Genomic DNA, 21,735 nt, shown 5'->3' on the forward strand with positions numbered 1-21,735 from the left:
TTGATTGACGCACGGTGCCCTTTCTCTCCAAAAAGTCAGCGTCCACATAGTCCACTCTAAAATGTGAAACATGCACATACAAGCACACTGAACTGGAATTCAGACCAATTAGACACCACTACAATATCAAGATTAGGTTGGGAAATGGCGCTGCGCTAAAATTACAAATCGTATTGAATGGTTGATTTAAATAGCTTATTATCTCCGTGGGTTTAAATTCTCATTCAGTATTCCTGTGTCGACATGACAGGTAAATTATCACTCTTTTGTTTAATATAAGTTTATGTCGTAACACCCTCATTACAGGAACAGTGTCATGGGTGTTCAATTCACAGCAGTAGGAAATATGCAAATACTGGGTGGAAATGAGGGGTTGTGGCTACTAAACAGAGGACAATGCATTTAAACCAACAGGTGGGTGTAAAATTACCTTCTTACGCAAGAGCTATTGTTTTATTTCTCACAACAAAAATACATATTCACGTATGGCACATACGTAGGGTTATATTTGCTCCCAGATCGGCATATCACCTTTAATATCCGTCGCATGAGCAGGTCAGTTGCAGCTTGATCCACAGCCTGAGATGACAGGAAGAGGCATCACATACATGTTTCTTATCATGTTAGTGAATGGAATTGAGAGGATGGAGTCTGTATTTTCCTGTGACTCTTTTGTGTGTTCATGTGTGTGTGGGTGTGTATATTATTTGTGTGTTCTTATGTATGTGTATTTGTTCACAGGCAGTTTTAATTTGCATTCATTTTAACTCTCATGTACAAGTGTCTGCACCATGCTCATTTGCATATTATGCTGTGTGTGTGTGTGAGTGTGTGTGAGTGCGTGCGCATGTGTGCACGCACATACATGCTACGTGTACTAAGTACATGAGCACTACTTCGCTGTGAGAATAGCTGATGTGCATCCCAGAGCCTGAAGTACAACAGTGCCATCTATCTTAATGCTCCTAATTAATTCTGCAGAAAAATGAATGTCAGCGGCACCATAGAACAAAGCTGACCCCTCATGCTTCTTCTTCTGAAATAATACATTGTTCTTTTAAAACCCATTTGCTTCTCATTCAGATTCCATTGCATTCATGCCACATTCAATCCAGACCTCTCACTGGTAACCATTGTAACTGTAATTAAAACCATCTTCCCCTCAAAATTAGGCTTTGCTGGCGAACCCAGTGTTTGCTGCTGCCCTCAACCAGCGTCTCAACGGCACAGGATGGACGGCCGAGCAGCTGGCCAACTTCCTCTACAATGGGCCTCCTGAGGACCGTCCACCCGGCATGCCGCCCTACGACTGGCGGGATGTTTACAACACCACTACACAGATCCTGAAGCTTCTCTCCAACTTCCTTGGTGTATGTAATTATTTTCTCTGTCTTTCATTAAGTGCAAAGCACCTCATGAACCTGGCTTCCAGCTCGCTCATGCGCAGAGGGCTGTATAAGTTTTTCTGGTAAAGTGAGACATTTGATTCAAAAAAAAAGAAAAAGAAAAAGCTGTTCTATGACATTTAAGGTTTTTTAAAACGTAATTCTCACTGGTGAGGAAAATTGACAACACATATTTTTTCTGCCCTTCCACCACTGTTCTCTTTTATCCACTCCATTCTATGTCATTTATCTGATTCACCTAATATTACCCATATGGTTTCATAACGCAGGAGTTGGGGATTTATGAGTGCTCGAACAAAACTATGTGAAGCTGTTGTGAATTCCTGTTGTATCAGCTTTCTTTTCTGGGTTGTTGGTTTGCTAAAAAAAAACATGATACAGTTTAGCTAACTTAAACCAAGCTGAGCAGCATCTTACACATTAAATATTGATGGCAATTTATTTTACTGCATCAATGGCAATTTCCCAGGCAGGATATGTAAACAAGCAGTATCAGCTATTCAATTCCCAGTCATACTTTTACTTACGGACTTCAGACAGTGATCTGGCAAGAGTCCTGCGTCTCTGACATAATTGCAGCACTTTAATTTACCCCTGTATCTTTCTGTTCATGACTGTCACACAACTCTGGCAGAACACCAGGGGTGCTACAGAGTGTAAGCAGGGTGCTTTGCATCTAAGACACAATGTGTCCATGTCTAGCACTGTGCTTTTTTGTTTCCTAGCTCTTTTGTGGCTGTGTCTGTGCTCTGCTGCTGTTCAAACAGAAATCAAGCCTTTTCCAGATGACATGCGGCTTTTTTTGTCTTGTTCACTCTATCGGGTATTGTGTTTTTTAGAGAACAAGCAGAAAAGATTCCGGTCTTTTATTCATTAATCTTTAATATTTTTGACTTAGCAAACTGTCAGATTCACAGGAATATCTGTCACTTCATTGTTTCCACAATAATCATGAAAACCATTGTTATGGGCTTATAGTAAATCTGTAATGGCATCAAACAGAGCGGTGTCTCTACGTAGGAACACACACACACACACACATATACATATACACACCTACACACACACACACACACACACACACACACACACACACACACACATACACACCTGCACACACACACACACACACACACGGTTGACATTGATATATTGATCTGTGGCACAGTTTGCAGCAGAAGCCATGTACAAAGCCCCCACACACCCCCTGCCACGAAGCTCCTCTGGCAGGTAAGATGGCAGGTTTGGCCCTTGGGATTAGCCATACACGGCCATTGAAATTCCAACATAATACATTCTATTTTCTGCCCTAATGCGAATTGCATTGCTCAAAATTGATACCAGGATAGCGACAGTTATTAGACATCCTTTACTGTGGGGTCCTCTTCTCTGGGTATATACATGTGTAGGGGAAATAGAGAGCTTCTTGCTATCTAGGGCTGAAGAGTATAAACTGTCAGCACTGTCAACAAATTGTAAGTACATAATATCCATTGGGTATTATATAGTAATGGAACTTATGATACACTAAAATGAAAATTAGAAAAAAATGCTTTTTTCATAACAAAGTTTAAGACTAACATCTGATTAAAAATATCATTTAGACTGATTATATTATTTTTGGTGACTGGTTTTGCATGTGCTGTCTGTATGGTGAATAACCAACGACAATCCCTCTTTAGAGCAAGGATTACTAAAGCATATATGGAGTAAAACAAGCTAACACAAGTCAAATGTGCAGATAAAGAACACAGAAGACATACACTTCCTAATAATATGTACTCACTAAGTACTAAATTGTACCCTTGAATACATACACATACATAAACTCGAGTTGCCCAGAATTCTATCGTCATTTTATAAGTTGACGTGCCAGCATGAACACTAAAGAATCAGGCTGCATTTCTTTAATAGCACAAGCCCAAATTAGAGCCACAAACTCCTGTGTCACTTGTGAACTGCCCCACAGTTTAACAGGATCATGGGACTAATGGTGGGATTTCTAAAATATGAATAAGAATACCAAGAGTCATGTAAACAGCATAACAGGTCATTATGAAGGGATCATGGCAGTAACAACAGCAGCAAACAATGCCATTACATCATCTTCATACCCCTGGGAATAAAACTTCATTAGCAGCTTCAGATGACACTAGTCTGGTGCTTACTGAGGATGTTGCACTGCATTACAGTATTGTTTCTTTAAACATTAATATAAGGACAACCCTACTGTGCTGTATGATACACTCTGACTCCTGAAGTCTCTCCTACACGAGAGGATTAAATTGATTTGTAGTGTGTGATGTCCTCCATGCAACTGATTCCTAGCAGTCACACAACCCTTTGACCAGCATCATATGTTAATAATGTCATGGAGATCCAGTCATGTTAATGCTGTCACTTAACTATCAGCCGTCAGCGGCGCCAGCACTGGAAGCACGACACAACCTTGGCTGCACAACTGCATACGTTGCCCATTGATGTTCCTCTGAATTAGGCCAAGATGGGATTGGGCAAGATATCAGTGAGAAGAGTTTCTCAGTCCAGAGCTGAAGTCAGATTGTTGATACAAGACAGCTTAGCCATAGCTACCGATCCAGTGGTTAGAGACAAAGAACTAAATGCATAAACATGCTCTATCTCTTTAAAGAACACCATTGCTTGTAGGGTTTGGAGAAACAGAGAATGGTGTTCAAGATGGGACACAAAGCATTTCAACATAGATTGCAAACACTCTTTTGTAAATGCAGTAAACTGCAATATCTTTAATTACTGTAAATATACCGGTAAGAAAATCATGTTTTCCTACAAGTAGTTTAGAATAAATGTCTATCATGATTTAAATTAGTCACCAGATGTCATGGTTAGCATGTAACTCCTGTCATCTGGTTTATGTAGAGCATTTTCTTCCATACGTTTCGCTCGGCACTTGTCCAAACTCTGGGCTCATGCAACCATTCCACTGCTCTGATACCCTGACTAGCATGTACTGAACAAATGCTGTTATGATATTTTGTTTCCCACCATAGCTTGATATAGAATACAGACTAGAGAATCCTGGGGGAGAAATGATAAAACTATTGCAGCACTGAGATGTGAGGACAGCTGTCAGGTGTGACTGCCTCCCAGGATGGCTTGCTCATTATCGTCTCGTGAAACAGAGGGACAAGGCTACAGAACAGGGAGTGCTAGCGAGGCTGTATCTCATTTGCTTGTCTCTGCTGAAGCCCAAAACATTTCCCACCCCCTGGCAGCTCCAGATAATTTGGAACTGCACTCTGCGTGGTTTAGTCAATAGCTGAGTGATACTTTTGGCCAAATATCCATCTGCCATTCTGCCAGTGAGTTCCTGCCTACCTCTTTTTTATTTTCTCTTTTATAGATACTAAAGATTTATATATAAAATGGGAATGATTTAATGTATTGTTATTGAAAAAAGTAAGGCACTTCTGTATTTCTTCACAGTGTTTAGACCTGAATAAGTTTGAGGCAGCCCCCACTGAAGCCCATCTGGTGAGCAAAGCACTGGAGCTTCTGAAGAATGATACGTACTGGGCCAGTGTTGTCTTTGGAAACCTCCAGCCCGACGCCAGCCAACCCACTCCTTATGTCGAGTACAAAATCCGCATGGACATCGATGAAGTTGAGCGTACAAACAAAGTGAAAGACAGGTATGTGAAACAGCTCAGTAGGGCACTATCATCACACCTATTAAAACATTGTTGAAGGAATAATTTAATATGTCAAGAAATATAAGTATTTGAGTTAGATGCCAAGGAAATGCTCATATTTGTAACTAATTATTAGCCTATAGTCAGGAGATGATTAAATCATCTTAGCATAAAGACTGGAAAGGGGGAAACAGCTTGCCTGGCTTTGTCCAAAGGTAAAAAAAAAACAAACAAAAATCAGTCAACCTTTATACTATTTACTGTCTTTATGCTAAGTTGAGCTTACTGTCTCCTGGCTCTAGCTTCTTATTTAACTTCAGCATAATGACAGGAAAGAGGTGGACAGAGCTAGCCTGACTCTGTCAAAAGGTAACAAAATGACAAGCAGATGCTAAAGTCAGCTAATGACGTGCAGGCTTTAGCTCCATATTTCATGCACAGACATGAGAGTAGTTTTGGTCTTCTTGTTAAACTCTTAGCAAGAAAGCTAATAAGCTAAAATACTAAAATGCTGGGTTGTGTTGTCCTTTCTGCTAGCCAGAGAATATGATCTTTCCTTGTCTTTTAAAGTTTACTATCTAAAAATATCACCCGTAAAAACAGCCATGATTCTCTGACAGTATTTCTGACTGTAGTCAGTAGTTCTGACTCTTTCTAGTTGTGGTTTCCACACCCTTTGCTAAGACAGATCATGGTGTGTCTGCTTTTAATAAGGTTATGGTCTCCTGGGGCCCGAGACAAATCCTTTAACGACCTGCGCTATATATGGGGAGGCTTCGCCTACCTGCAGGATATGATGGACCATGGCATTATACGAGTGCAAACGTCAAAGACCCAACCCCTCGGTGTTTTTGTCCAGCAAATGCCATACCCTTGTTTCGTGGATGACGTGTGAGTACAAAAGCTTTTATCTGTCAGCCTTGTGATTAGAGGAAGAGGAAGGTAGAATTACAGCAATAAAATTCTACTCATTCTGGGTAGTTGCCACCCTCTGCCACCACATAGTTGAATTATGGTCTTATCTATCACTTAGGCCCTTCAGATTTCCCTGTGGAAACTTCAAGATTCTTTCTTATTTGTCTAATTTACTCTTTCTTTAATAGCTGTGTTGATCTTCTGCTAGTGTCGTATGCTCCCACTGATCACAGATGAAAGGACTACGATAGGTAACTCCTCTCATAATGTCACTGTTGAAAGTCAATAATAAAAATGTAGCATCCTTGAAGATAATTTTAATCATGAATTGAGGGTCAGCGAGGGGAAAGAAATGAATGAAGGCAGGAGGGAAAGAGTTGGGCAAAACTATTGATTTTAGTCAAACCACAGGAAATTCCTGAATAGTTGATGGGTGCTTAATTATTTAAGCAACCACCACGAGTCCCTTCCTTCCTTGTATTTCCAAGGCATTTTACTCTTAACGAAGTGAGTATACTGTATCGCACGTCTCATAGCTCCATCACATGTAAAGATTGATGCCAGCACTCCATCTGTGTTGCGTACGTATCCACTGATACTGCTCACTTCTATCATGTTAGATCTTTCATCTAGGGACACAAATGATGTGGTATCACTATGAATCTTCCAAAGCCAAGATTTCCTCAGAGTCTGGGAAATTACTCCCATCCACAAAGCATTATGATCTCCATTAATAAAGGAAAAGCCCAGTGATGCCATCAAGAGAAAAGATAATTACCTGGGAGATTTAAGTCCAGCAACACAATGCGCCCTTTTAGTAGACGAAAAATATTCACTCCCTGTGGGAAACACAGTTCCAGAGATTAGGGATGTCATTTTAAAATATTCTGTGCTTTGGATAGCACAGAATTTACACTAAAGCAATCTTCAGGGGGCGTTTGGATCATCATATTTAAACAGACCGAAGCAAAAAGAAAGATGAAAATTATAACTTCATATCCAAGATGCATTTGGGTTGCACTCCATCTGTGTTGCAGAAAACCCACACGCAGATCAATATTTACTCTTTGATTCTCACCACCCACTGGAGCACAAGCCGGGGGTTATCAGAACCCTACAACATAGGGCTCAGAACCTGCCCACAAGGACAGAGGGGAAAGAGAAGGAGTAAAAACACATCAGGGAAGCATTTAAAAAATGGGCCTTCGTCAAAGCCCAGAAATACTCTGAGGAAGACACTTGTCCACCCTAAAGACAAAACATTCGTCCATAAGCAGAGCAATTTGTTGTTTACACTTGAATGCAGCGATGAATGCACAGATCTACCCGTTGCGGAAACAAAACAACTGCTTCACAAGCACACGGCAGAACACAGGAGACCCAGTTCCTCTGGTCAGCTGCTCACCTACATCTAAAGGACAAGGGACGCTCGTTTCAGAACAACAGTGTCTGCATTTTGGCTAGAGAAGAAGTGAAAGGAGTGAAAGAAGTCATCTACATCAAACAGAGGAGGTTGGCAACGGAACCTCTTATCAGCCACCTACAATACAGTCTTCAGATCCCTCCCCAGGTGGCTTAACACCCATTTACACCATGACTCCCTCGCCCCCACAACTCACATGATTGCCGTGTTCGTCAATGACTCACATGTAACCTGAACGACTCTCAAAGTCTTGATGATCCCACAAGAGGTTAATACCTGAGACTAACTGAGGAAGCCAGTCAGATGACAGGTGGAAAGTCTTCCAAGAACTCCAAGCAAGTCCTGTTGCCTTCTTATAGCACTTAGAGGTACCATGACCTTGGATGACCGAGAATCTTCACAGATATTTAGGCTGCTAATATCTGCTAGAATGCTGTTGTTGAAATACCAGTTTTGAATAATAATACTCTGTTCTGTACTGGATCATTGCTTCAGAGACATAAGAAACAAGAGCACATCGTGTTATGAAAACCATATTCAAAGTAATGGCTTTATTGATTTAGTTTTCATCATTTGGGTTTTCTATTGCTTCTCTATGAAGTGCTTACTTCCCTGTGATTTATATTCACATTGGGGCGTCAAGATTGTATGTAGTTTCACTGCTTTGCAATTCATTTTCTAGCTGCTTTAGTAAACCAGGTTTAAGACACATATTTTATATTTGTTTTAACTGCCTCAGTGGGTACAGCGTCTTTGACATGCCAGACAATGGGATACGTTCAGAGGTACTAATTGGAGGGAAGATAACTAAATACCGCACCCAGTGGAAATACTCATCTGAGATTGGATTTTGGCATTTCAAATTTACTGAGGCACAAAATCATCTATTTTATACATTAACGGGTAGACGTGCTGCGGACAGAGGATGACTGGCATTCCTGCTGATGCCTTTTTGGGCATTTCTTTACATGCCTGTTTTTTCCAATATAAAAACAGCCAAAACTTTGCACCAGATTCCTCCATATGATAGTAATGGACAGCAGTTTCACGGATGGGATGCTCCACATTGAGCAAGCCTTTGAAATAAAAAAAAAAAGGACCAGTTTCCTTGCATCGTCATTTACCTCTTATTGTTGTGATAATGATCTGAAATTAGACAGTCATGGTACAGCTTATTTGCTAATGCCAGCCCTGTTGCCTCAGTTTCATCTTCGTAAAACAAAGGATTAATAATTACAGAAGATAAATGGAGACCATAAAGCACCACAATACCCTCAGTCCCTCTACCATTTACTCTTTCGCCTGCCTAGCCATTTGGGCATTTCTATGAATTATTAACACTTGAAAACTGCTATTTCATTCATAAATAATTGAACGTGAAATCACACAAAAGGAAGATGCGCTAAAACACAGAGAGGCATGATGGGGAAGAACCTCTGTGGTAATTATTTCCATCTCGAGATGTGTTTTGTCAGCCAAAAGGAAGGAAAGAACATTGTGCATTCAAATGAATGCGTTTTTGGTCTGCTGCAACTGTTTCTTAGTTTAGAAAAAGGTCTAATCTGACTTTAAAATGTCATTAAAAAAAGGATGTTTAGATACTTAGATACATAAATACATAGATACTTTTAGATGTGGTGTTAATAATATAAAAAAGTTATCATCGTTGGTAATATGAGATTAATAATATATACTGTGTGTATATAAAATCAATTGCCAGAAAGTAATCTGCGGGCCACATAAAAAATATGTGGTCGGAGTTGCAGTGTTACATGCTAAATAAAACAGGTTCTAGCAAAATTATAGTTTATTAGTTTATTCTTTGTGTAAACTGGGGGTAATTTCCACTTTTTATTGTATATTTAGGTTTGCACATCTTGCATTGCAACGATTTACCTAACAAAATATTTTGACAGAAGCTCAGGAAACTGTTGCCAACTGTTTCCAGTTTCTGTTAGAAGAACCTTATCATCACTTCCTTTTTTTAAAAAATCTTTTTTCTGTACCTTTCAGTCTGAAAAAAAACAATATGTCTGCTTCACTGATATAAACTTCAACTAACAAGACAGAATGACCTGCACTGGCTCAACACAAAGCAACACTCCTAATATCACACCTGCCTTTGAAATAATTTCCTCTCCTCATTCCTCATTTCCTCCTCACAGCTTTTGGCTGTAACTGCACCTGATGAACTACCAGCAATCTGGGCCACTTCAACCACAGCTGACCCTGTTGGCATTTTGAACTGGAGATAACCAACCTGTATTAGCTCCCACTGTCCTATTCCTATTCAACATTGTGCACAGGCCTGATATGATGGTATGGGATAAAGCTTGACCCCTGCGGGGCCTGATAGCACATAAACTGGTGCTTTATCAGCCGCCTCTGTGCCACCGCACGCTCCTGAATCAGAGGCATCTCTTGTTTGGATCCTGAGGCTGTGCTCCCCCATCAATAGGTCTTTCACATTCACATGGGCTTGATGTGAGATCTAAGGCTGCTTTCAGCAACACATAACACAGGCCTGCAGTGGACATGAGGAATATCCAAGTCAAGGATGTGAGAGAGAGATATGCTTTTGTCCATCTGCAGTAGCTAATTAACCTCATGTGTGCACTGTTAGTAATGAGAGCGGGTGAAATAGTTGAGCATAATTGGGACATCTGAAGCTCATAACAAGCAAAAATCAACGTATGATGTTTTGTTTCACGTTTATAGTGACGTGCTGTATTAATAACATTAAGAAATATTCCCTGTATGCCTCCCCACACACTAAAAAGCCCCCTTTGTAGCTTTAAGTGGAGGGCTTTAAATACACTGTGATTCTTTGTTTCTAAAAATGGTATCTCCCTGCTTGCATAAGAGAAAAAGAGCAGCAATTACATGTAAAGTACAGACAGCACAGTTTTGCAAGTGGTCATTGTTAACATGCCAAATGGTCAGAATGCAAAGTGTCAGCATGTAGCCAATCCACATGTTGATTAGTATTAAAGCTGAGTGCACAATAAGAGCTGTGCATTTATGAGTTTTTTTCATTCATTCGTTTTGGTCCTGTTTGACACTTTTCAAGACCTGGCATTATGTAGCATCAGATGGAGGCTGAATGGCAGGCAATGCAGTATTCTTACCATCCAAGCACATAAGGTGCTGGGGTGCTTGTAATGAAATATAAAATCAGTTTGCACAGTTGTGCTTTTTCTTTCGCATTTGGAATTTGCACTTTGATCACATATTGCCGTACACTGAACCTGTGGAGACTGAGAGATTTCGCATCAGTTTTTGAGCTGTATGTTCAACACAATGTGTTTATGGAGCTTGACAGAATGTGTGCTCTTTCAAAAACCTCAAGGATTTTTTTTTTTTTTTTTTTTGCTAGTCTGAACTTAATAAAACATGACTCCATATCTTTCTTCAATCTCTTTTATTAAAAGCATTCGTCCAAACTAATCAGCACTTTGTTAAATTAAATTTTAGCCTTGACCACAAAAAACTTTATCTCTCAAAAAGTAAAAGCAATTTCTTTGAACCACTTCTAAAAGGTGATATTTCTTTCATACCTGACTGAAGAATTGGCTCTGTGTTTTTAGTAAAATGTAAATCATTATCATCATGTATTAAATCATATACTATCACATCTACATTAGGACATATATATGCAGTGACCATTAAAATATGCTTTCATGTCACGTTCATAGTGTTGTAACTGATAGTAAAGTGTTCAAGGATTAAACTTCTGCTCTCAAGTAAACCTCACTCATCAGTCTGAGACTGTAGATTTGAGTTGACTATGACATGGTGCAGCAGACCGTGACCTCACAAATTCCACTCAGACATGAGACACAACCAAGAAATAGAACATTTTTCATACTACAAAAGAAAAGTTGCATTCCCCTTCCATAATATGAAATATAAAATGGCACCAGCTGAAAGAACAGTGTTGCTCGTGTCAGTTAGTTCGGTTAATACTTTCCCCAATGTGTGCATTCATGAACTGTTGCTTTAAAAAAATACCTTGTTTTACCTTGAGTCGCGCCTCCGCCATGTCCGACTAACATTTGTCCGCATTCACTCAAAGTGAAGCGGGTGACCTAGATGACACAAAACGCAGACACTAAGCCTCATTACTTCTGCTACGTTAACGCCTGGCGTCCACACTGCTCTGGAGTTTTCAAGCTCCTAAAACCAAGACTTTTGGAAACTCTGCTGACCCTGTTTTAGTTTGAGAATTCATGGGGTTGCGTTTGTAGTGGACGGACAGAAACGGAGACTTTTTGACACGCTGACACAGACAACTGCCTCTCCTCCTGATTGGGGTTTTATCAGTCACGGCTCAACTACCAGACAGTGGTGAATGCAACACGGATAGCGACCAAAGGTTACACCGACAATCTTTTTTTAATCACTTGGAACACAATCCCCTTTGACGAATATGAAGAGTGCATGCCTCAAAACAAAAAGAGAGAGACCAATAAGTTCCAAAGTAATCATTCATTAATTGTAATCGAGGTAAAAGTTTGAAATTATCATATTGATTTGAAGTCATATTTGTAAAATTAATTTTTAAAATAAATCCAAAAATTTATTGATTTAATAATGTCTTGATGTCTTTTTTTTTTGCTAGTTATTATAGCTTTTTTAATCTATTTTATCGTATCTCATTGTCAGCTTTCTTATTTCATTTGTCCTCTTCTTTTTAGCTTATCAGTCATCTTTCAAGCACTTTGAACTGCACTAACCTGTATGAAAAGTGTTACTCAACTAACGTTTTACTGTTTGATTAATTTCTTAAAATCCAGTTATTAATATTTATAAAATGATTTACAAAGTCACCAGCCAGGAATATCGAAAGCAGTGCATCACCATCAATGCTTATCAGTTCTCTTTTTTCCAAATGTATGGCTGAGACAAACCTTTTGAAATTGTACAAAACTCTAGCTGTCTCAAAACTGCTTCATTGTTGGTTAATGGAATTATACTGCATTTTATAGATGGAATCTTGCTGTTGGATAAAAAAAAGAAAGAAAACCACATGACATATGGGATCTCTTTATGCCATAACCACATGCGCATCTCTCCTTGAGCAATAATTTGTACCAGCAATGAGATAATCCCCATTGAATAATAAAGCCTGTTCCCTTCAATGAATTGCTCATTTCCAGCCAGCCAAGAAACTCAACAGTATATTTGCTCAAAAGGAGACAGGACACTTTTTTTTTTTTTTTTTTTAGCATAGCACGCCAGCCTCTGGGGAGGCCATGCTCTACTATCTCTCGATTTACTGAGAAATCAGTCTTCCAGCTTCCCTAAATTTAGGTCAGGCTGCCAATGTAAGTGGAGCCCTGTAACACAGACCCGCCCGGAGTTCTGTTACTTAAGCACCTTTGATCGATCAGCGAATGTATAATTCAAGAGCATCTGGTGGCAAGGTTGTCAGTGTCAGACACGGTGTGCATGACTGATCTCTCCCCCTCCAGTGCTCGAAGTCACAGAAGGAGTTAACTCACTCAGGCTGTCAGCTGTAACAGAGGGGTTGGGGTAGAATCAGGAGCAGATAATGCCAGAATTAGTATTCAACTTGATGCAGTTGTTACTTGAGGCTGCTTACCTCCCTGGAAAAAGGTACTAATGTATCAGCTTCATTTGATGAAGTGTATTGATTTGGTGATCTCGTCAAATCCTGTCTCATTTCCAAGTTGAAAGAAGAAATTTTATATATGTAATCTTGTAAGGGATTTCAGTTTTAGTTGCTCTTGGCCTGAACTTTAAGAAACTCTTTTCTTGCTGCTTTCAAGGCCTCATTTGAAAATGATCCATCCCATGAGAGCAGGGGAAGTGTCCTGGAAAGCATGTCTCTCCCTCATTCAAGTTCTCATATAACTGAACTTCCTCCAAGTTCCCAGTGGAACTAACTTTATCTCTTTGTTGAGTTTGTAGGACCGTCCAATACTTACATCATTTTTGATTAATTGACAATTTCGTCTATACTAAATACAAACACAAAAACATAGACTGAAACCGAAAACAAATGTACCTGCACAAGTAATGTTAACCTGTTAGATGGTAAGTTATCCATTAAAGTGAAAGCTTTAAAGCTTTTGCAGTATGATTATAAAAAAAGAGGGCAAATAAATGCTTAAACTAATTTGGACTTGTTTGAAAAAGAAATGAAAATAAGACAAAAAATAACCCCAAAAAACAAAAACAAATTACTGATTCAAAATTACCTTTAGAAAAAAGCTCTTTTGCCGGGCTAACTAGCAATTAAGCAAAGTAGATGTTTGAGTGAACCATTTTCAGTTGGCAGGAATTCAGCAAGGCCTTTAAAAAATAACTTGTCCAGAATTACAGGAGAAATTCATTCCATACTAGAAGTGTACTTTGATCAATTGTTTATGTTAAATGGCTTGAAAGAAGAGCATCGCTCTGCCAATTACTGCATATTCACTTCGGGCTTCATCTATGCATCTGTACTGAGCAGTGCTTGGCTTGCACTATATGCCCAGTATTTATGAAATGCAAGCACGAGTGATATGTGAAATCTATACTTTGTCAAAATCTATTTGATATCTCTCCTTCTCTGTGTAATAAAGCAAAGGAAGCGCTTTGTTATGTTGACAGAGGAGGAGATATTGACATGGCATTTTGGTGGCATTATGAAGCCGGTTTAATATCACCTCATTGTGTTGTAACAGAATCAAATCATAAATCATCTCTGGCATGAGGTACAGCATTAAATAGCTTGACTGAGCTGATGCACCAAGTTGACGAAGGTTAGCTGAGCGTTTAAGTGAATACGCCGGAATGTCTTTGTATTGCATTGATACAACTTGAATTGTCATGATTTGTCCCTCGTGATTGTAATGCTTCAGGATCTGCAAAATCAATTTCCTTTGACTTTACGAGAGCGAGTGCAAGCTCCAATTGCAAAAGGCAACCTTCAGAATAGAGCATGTACAAGTGAAAAAATTATTTTCTTTTTGTTAGATATCATTAGGACTGCAACTATCAATTCTTTTTATTATCAATTAATCTTGATTTCTTGATCAGTTGATGATTAATTATATGATAAAGTTTCGGAAAAACATCAAAAACACATCAGATCACATCTCTCAAAGCCCAAGGTGATATCAGCAGTTTCTATACTCTGACTCACAGTGTAAAATCCAAACGTATTCAGTGTACTGTGACGTAAGATAAGGACAATGAGCATTGAATGTTTGACAGTTTTGCTTTTACAAATGGATATGAAAGCAATTCATTTCTTACCAAAATAGGTACTGATTCTTTTCCAGATATCCGCAGCCATCATTGTAGTAAACTATGTATTTTTGCACAGTCATTTGAGAAAGAAGTGCTGCATGTACAGCAAACTTTTGAACAGGTGTTGGATCAAGCAGGAAAAATCCATGCAAACTGTTTCTTTGGTCCCACGATATTTTTCGCTCACTCTTCCAGTGCAATGTTTTGATGAGTCATAGATCTTACATCATAGATCAAACACATTTCATTTCATTGCACAGTCATGAAATGTATAATGCTAGAATTTCTGAAAAGATACAGCAGTACTTACTGTGTGTTTAGTAGTACTCACTTATAAGTAGTTATATGTATGTGCAATTTTCACTTGTTTTGTTGTTATGTTTTTTGTCCAGAGCAGGATAAATATCATCAATACCTCGCCATGCAGTATAATCCAACAGCAACACGAACTACATCTTCCATAATGACCATAAAGTTGAATCAGCATTTCTCTAACAAAGTTTCAACAAAAACTGTACATTATAACCTTCATGAAGGATGAGTCATTGCAGCACTATTGTATCAGACTGCACTAGTTTAGCTAGGTGGATCTAATTAACTGACAACTGAGTGTGTATACAAATGTGGTCATCTGGCGTTGTTGCCTCCATGTCAAAGACTCGGGATCTGACCTTTTTTGATTGCTTTCCTCAACAAACAGCTTCATCCAGAGTATTGGAGGCATCCTCCCTATGTTCCTGGTGCTGGCCTTCATGTACACTGTGTGCATGACCATCAAAGGTCTGGTGCTGGAGAAGGAACTGCGGCTCAAGGAAGTGCTGCGTGCTCTTGGCATTCAGAACGGCGCCCTTTGGTCTTCAAGGTTCACAGAGAACATTGTTCTGCTCACAGTTCCGTGTTTACTTATAAGTGTCAGTGTTAAGGTCAGTAAAAAAAAGAGTCGCTGAGTGGAAGATATCGAAATACAAAGCATCAACATGTGAATATAATGCATCTTTGCTCATGTTAATGTTAATTCTTTCAGCCACATTAATGTATGGTGCAGAAAATCACTATGGTAATGGAATAAAATAATAGCCACTGGCATCATTTCTGTTACAGCATCAAGCGGTGTGTTTCTAGAAATACCGAAAAAAATGTACGATTTTTTTTTTTCATCATTCTAGTTTTAGTTCCACTATATAATAATAAATAATAAATCAAACAAAACAAAAAAGATACATTGAAGCTCATCAAAGCAACAGGATGATGAACATAATCATATTCAACCAAATAGTCAGATTTTCTTGTAGTTCAGGTCAGAGGTCAGACAATTGTTCATGCTTTGTGTTTTGGTATTCTTGCCGTTGTTAATCATAACCGATTAATGATCACCGAATCAAATCATGAGCCCCGATTCTTCAAATCACACCTTACTTTGGCCAATCAGTTGAACAAGCAACCAAAGCTGTAATTTAGTCAATTAAAATCACACCAGAAGTATTTGCCCTTTATTTCCTTTAATTGCATTACCTCTCTCTCCCTCTCTCTCTGCCTTATACATAAAGAAGACTTGTGTTATGTAATTTCAGAAGTCAACATGTGGTACTGTATATTCCTATGATTAGCTGAAAATTAATTATCTTCGGCCACTGGAACGCTGTACACTATTTTACATTATGTCAAATCCAATTTGCAGGGTAATAACCATAAGTGGGAGGAACAGTGGTACACCAAAGACCTCATATTGAAGGAGGGGCTCGAGTGTGTCGTTTAAAATACAATTTTCAATCCCGAAGTTTATGTTTTTTTTAAAATACACACTGCTGAAGAAAATACACACTGCTATGATTTGTGTGGAAAAAGTAAAATAAAGTAACTGTTAACTGGACCATGTGAGGCAAATACAAACAAACATATTTAGCTTGTTATTTTCTTGGCTGTATTTAGATGTACAGTATGTGAACACCCAGATTCAAAAATAACAGAATGGTGCCTTAGACAACCAAAGTCTGTCTCAAATTCACTCAGCTTATGATGCATAAGGCACTTTATGCATTATTATCCAATGGGTCAGACATCATCAATCAGTGGAATAAGTTTGGAAGAAAATGCACAATGAAATCAATTAGCTGTTGTTTAGTTGTTTATATAATGATCCTTCTATTGGATCAGTGATTTAGTGGCATATAATGGTCTTGCTTATCATTTGAAATGATCCTCTGCTTTAGAATCGATTAGGAAAGAGGCACAAAAGGGGGAGACCCTTCATGACATATGATGTAGAAACATTATATTGGTCTCCTTTTAGATAGAGCGCATCCGTCAATGACTCCTTGTTTTGTAGGCGTTGTTAATGAAAAAAAAAAAAAAAAAAAAAAAGGATGGTTAATTCAGATCAGACTAATCAATTTTTGCAGTTTAATTGGAAAATGTTGCTGGTAAATAAAAACTGATATTTGAACAGCTGGGTGAAATGTAATTTCCCCATCAGCCTAATGTGTTTGCAAGCCATCAACAATTTGTAAACATTAATAACAATAAATTGAGTTAGTTGAGTGCCTTGGAGGAGCAACTGCAAGCACGATGTGTATTCAGATCACAGGCCCATTCTAAATGATAATTTCACAGCCATTTTCAGCGCATTAATAATAATAGCAAATCAAATGGTAATTATCATAAGGCTGTATCTGGATTAGGTGTGACAACAACCAGTTTTGTCATCTGCACCTGAGTCCTCTGCCATTTTACACTTGTTTTCTCTTCTATTATGGAGTAGGTAATGCATTTATTATGTTGCAACCAGCCTGGTATATTTGCACTGCTCCCACACTTGGCTCCCATCTCAAACCAGCTGAATCAAGATTGTCTTTACAAAAACTAACACCAATCAGAGATGATCAATACAAGGCACACCAGCGCTGATCCTCTACCCAGACAGTGTGTCCTTGTTTTGACAACATGAAACCCCCTTCCAAATGTTTTGTCAAGCTAGAAATCGGTCATTAAAATTTGATTAATTTGTTGTGCAACACTCTGCGCTAAGAAAAGAATGCAAATGACAGCGCCACGGACCACCTTCACAGTTGGAAGATAGCTATTGACGTCTCATCAATCATAAATTCATGCAGGATAGAAAATAAATAAAATGAGACATTAGTGAGCCAGAAATGGGCAGTGGTGGAACATCACATGTCCATTTACTCATGTGCTGCATTTAAGCATTTTGAAATACTTGTACTTTAGTTGAGTTCCTCCATTATATGATACTTTATACTTAATACTTACTTACCACTTAATACTATACTTTATACTTACCCCATAAATATTGTACTTCAAAATATAATGCATTGTTGTAAAAAAAAACAAACAAATAAACTACAAATTAATGTAAACTAAAACTGACAAACTACATGGTCATGGACATCACACTGCTATTTATATTTTCTTGCACCAATAATAACAAGGTAATAATACACTATTGTTAATATATAAAATAATAATACAATGATATAAATATATATATATATATAACTCTGTTAGGATCCTGTATGAACAGAACTTTTACTTTTGATACAATGACCACCATTTCCATGTGTAATTGAGAGTAACACCTTGTGTAACACTAAATGTAAAATTGAGTGTAGGATTTTTACGTGAAATGTCTGCTGCAAGTGTGTGTGTGTGTGTGTGTGTGTGTGTGTGTGTGTGTGTGTGTGTGTGTGTGTGTGTGTGTGTGTGTGTGTGTGTGTGTGTGTGTGAGAGAGTGTGTGTGTGTATGTGTGCAGCAGACTTATCCCCATTTACACCTGGTACTAACAAGAAGTCTGAGTCTTCTCTGGAAAAGGAAAAACATGTTAATGCAAGGTGTAAATTAAATACATTGTAATTACATCGGCGGTTTGGTAAGATCTCAGCCAGGTATAAATGCAGTCTGTACAGTTTTGCTTTTTAATAGCAGTCCTAATTAATAGTTTTATATCAAGAGTGTATCAATAACTTCGTGCATGCTATGTGAAAGGGCTTGCTTGTAATGATGAACCCAAACTGTGCAGTTCACCTCAGCTCTACATAATGTTTTAGCCACTATCAGATCATTTTTTTGGGGTTTCATGGCCACAATTTTGCTGCTTTGGTTCCATCGTACTCCTCACATTAAGCCTGTTTCCAACAGCAGGCTGGCTCTCTCAGCAAAAAAATGCTCTGACAAACCCTCTGGACATTGTCTGTCCAACACCTAACAGCATACAAACACAAAGCGTGTAGCATTTAGCAGCTAAAGAGACAGATATTTCCTTTGGGAGTAGTGGAAACAAAAGCAGACCCAAAAAGGAGAGTAAATACTGGACTTAAATTTATCAAGTGGTCAGAGATACATCTCCATATGAATGCTATGTGGTGCTAACACATAAACCCCATATCAACTTGCACCATGTTTGTTGACAAGTCCGTTATTTGCAAATTGAGACCCAATCATACAGAGGCGGTTCAGATTTTTGCGTTAATACCGGGTGTAAACGGGGGGTCATTATCTTGTCTGGTCTTGATCTTTCACCCTTCAGGTTCCTCCGGTCTCTGGCCCGCTCCCTCCCCTTATATATGACGTTAGCCTGGATCTACTCTGTGGCCATGATCATAAAGGGTATTGTCGCTGAGAAAGAGGCGAGGCTTAAGGAGACAGTGAGGATCATGGGCCTGAGAAGTGCCATCTATTGGCTGAGCTGGGCAGTGTCTTGTGTGCTTCCGCTGGCAGTCAGTGCTGTGCTCCTTGCCCTTGTCCTGAAGGTGATTTCAAAATGATTAAACAGTGATTCAAGGAGAACCCAACACTACTTTTGGAGAGTTTTGGCCATCGAGCCTCATGAACTAATGAGGCTTTTGTTTAAAATAATGAAGATGTTAATCTGAAGTGAAACCCTAGCACTAAAATCAGATAATTTTACTTGACGCTAACGCAGTTGTATTTTAGAGTTCATTTAGCCTGTGCAAATTTAGAAGAGTTTCTATAATGAACATTCATACGGCTCCATGTAACAGTGTCCTCTATAAGGTTTTTAATCATAATTGCATCCATTACAATAGCACCATTATCCTAACAGTTCAAGTGCCTCTTTGAATTAGGTTCGGAGAAGACATCAGCATCATAGTGCGATGTGGGAGAATGGATGGATTCACAAGTAGCTCTCTAAAATTAGAGAAGGGTCCTCCTTCAGACCGGCAGAGTAAAAGAGTGACACATTTAATGACTTTCAGATAATGTAAGTGAATTTCAGTCCATTGGAAAAATGTTTCCAATATTTTACCAATTTCAAACACCTTTTACTCTGCTGTGTTTTAAAATTCAGCTATCATAATCCGATTTTTCTAATTTTTGTATGTTTGATTGATATTTCTCTGTGTTTTTTTCACATTGAATGAGATGTTCACATTTCTGTCTTTCTCCCATCTCTAATTTATTTCTTTTGACACAGTATGGGAATGTGCTGCAGTACAGTGACCCCTCAGTAATCTTTGTCTTCCTGCTGGTGTTCTGTGTGGCCACCATCACTCAGTGCTTCTTCATTAGCGTCTTCTTCTCTAAGGCCAACTTAGCAGCAGCGTGCGGTGGCTTCATCTACTTTGTCCTCTATCTGCCGCACATCCTCTGCTACGCCTGGAGGGACGTCATGGGTTTCGGGGCCAAGGTTGCTGTGGTAAGTCCGTCTTTAGCGCTGACATGGTTTTTTTTTTTTAATATCTTCCCCTGCTGTTATCATACAGGAGGGTCGGCTCTCGCTGGAGTTTTCAGTTATATTCTTAGATTATGTTTTTGCCACTACAATCACACTTTGGCAATCACTGCCGTTTGTTCCTTATCCATTTCCTCTTCCTTTTAAATCCAAACATACACAGGTTTGATCTGATTGGTGTTGGTTGTTAAGAAAGGGAGTGAATTCGCTCGGTGTCAATAACATCTGCACAAGTCTCCTGATTAATAATGTGTGAAGCGTCTGCCTCCGAGTTGAATTGAGGCTCCAAAAGCACAAAAGTACTCTTACTTGTTCTGACGTATTTTGGCACTAACTTGAAGAATTTTATTAAAACCGGACACACTCAAGTGACAGAAACATGAAACATTTGCATAAAAGAAGAGACTAGACAGACATGCACAGAGGAAGCTGGGGATTTTCTCCTATCCTCTAAGGGATAAAGATAAATAGTACACCATTGCTCAACTTTCAGTGTAGCCTTTCTGCGTGACCTTTACAGCAGTGGCGGTATCATTTGTCCTCAAGCTGTCCTTTCCGCAGACAAAGACACACAAAATCTTGAATCTTCATTGCTGTGCTTGCGAGTGCATCTTCCGAGAATTTCAATCAGGTCATGTTTTCTTGTTTGTCAATTTCTGTGAAGCAGTATCAGGTGTGGGTGGGCAGGACAAACAGTCTCATGTTTCTGAGTTATCAAATTGAAATTTGGCAGCCAGTAATAGCTTACACTTTGTAAACCTTGCCTTTGCCAACAAGCAGTGCCAACATATCAACTGAAATTGCTTGTCTTTGCGTAAATTTAAAATTATGCCATTCCTTTCCTTTAAGAAACTTTTCAGTCCATTTCCTTCTACAGACTTCATGCAGGTTAGGTTGGCGTTTTACATATAAGGTACTGCAAACCTTATTTAATCTCTACACAAAGTGCCATTGCAAGGTTCTCCCCTGGCACTGAGATTTTTCTCCCCTGCTCCAGCTAGATGGATAGCCCTCTAGCCCTCTAATTAGCATGAGCAATGTTCCTCTGACCAAACCACTATCCAGTTCATCCCCACACTTTATCAGAGACGTGTATGTGTGTGCAGAGGTTCTTTTCTCTCTCCCAGCTCGGATGAAACTATACCATGCCGCGGCATACAAATTCTCCCCGACATTGTCCTTGATAATGAAGTCTTTAATCGGAACAGAATTTCAAAAAGATCACCTGAATTTATATGAACATTTTTTGATTGCGGCTCGGTGCCAAAAAGAGCTACAGGCAGTGTATCAGAGGGCCACTGTAAGACAGGGCACAGTCACAATCCAACTTCCCATCTACTGTACTTCTCCCT

General features: G+C 39.0%; 1 protein-coding gene across 1 annotated transcript in view; it reads left to right on the forward strand.

The window, feature by feature from the left end:
* The window catches only part of LOC130164873 (phospholipid-transporting ATPase ABCA1-like), a 170,464-nt gene that overhangs the window by 33,568 nt on the left and 115,161 nt on the right, over positions 1-21,735 (forward strand). Inside the window, exons 12-16 of the mRNA XM_056369863.1 lie at positions 1,173-1,370; positions 4,872-5,077; positions 5,792-5,968; positions 15,376-15,598; positions 20,126-20,347. Of these exons, the coding sequence (XP_056225838.1) occupies positions 1,173-1,370; positions 4,872-5,077; positions 5,792-5,968; positions 15,376-15,598; positions 20,126-20,347 (1,026 nt within the window). The remainder of the gene's footprint in view (positions 1-1,172; positions 1,371-4,871; positions 5,078-5,791; positions 5,969-15,375; positions 15,599-20,125; positions 20,348-21,735) is intronic.

The sequence above is a fragment of the Seriola aureovittata genome, chromosome 23, assembly GCF_021018895.1.
Source record: "Seriola aureovittata isolate HTS-2021-v1 ecotype China chromosome 23, ASM2101889v1, whole genome shotgun sequence".
NCBI classification, from domain to species: Eukaryota; Metazoa; Chordata; class Actinopteri; order Carangiformes; family Carangidae; genus Seriola; species Seriola aureovittata.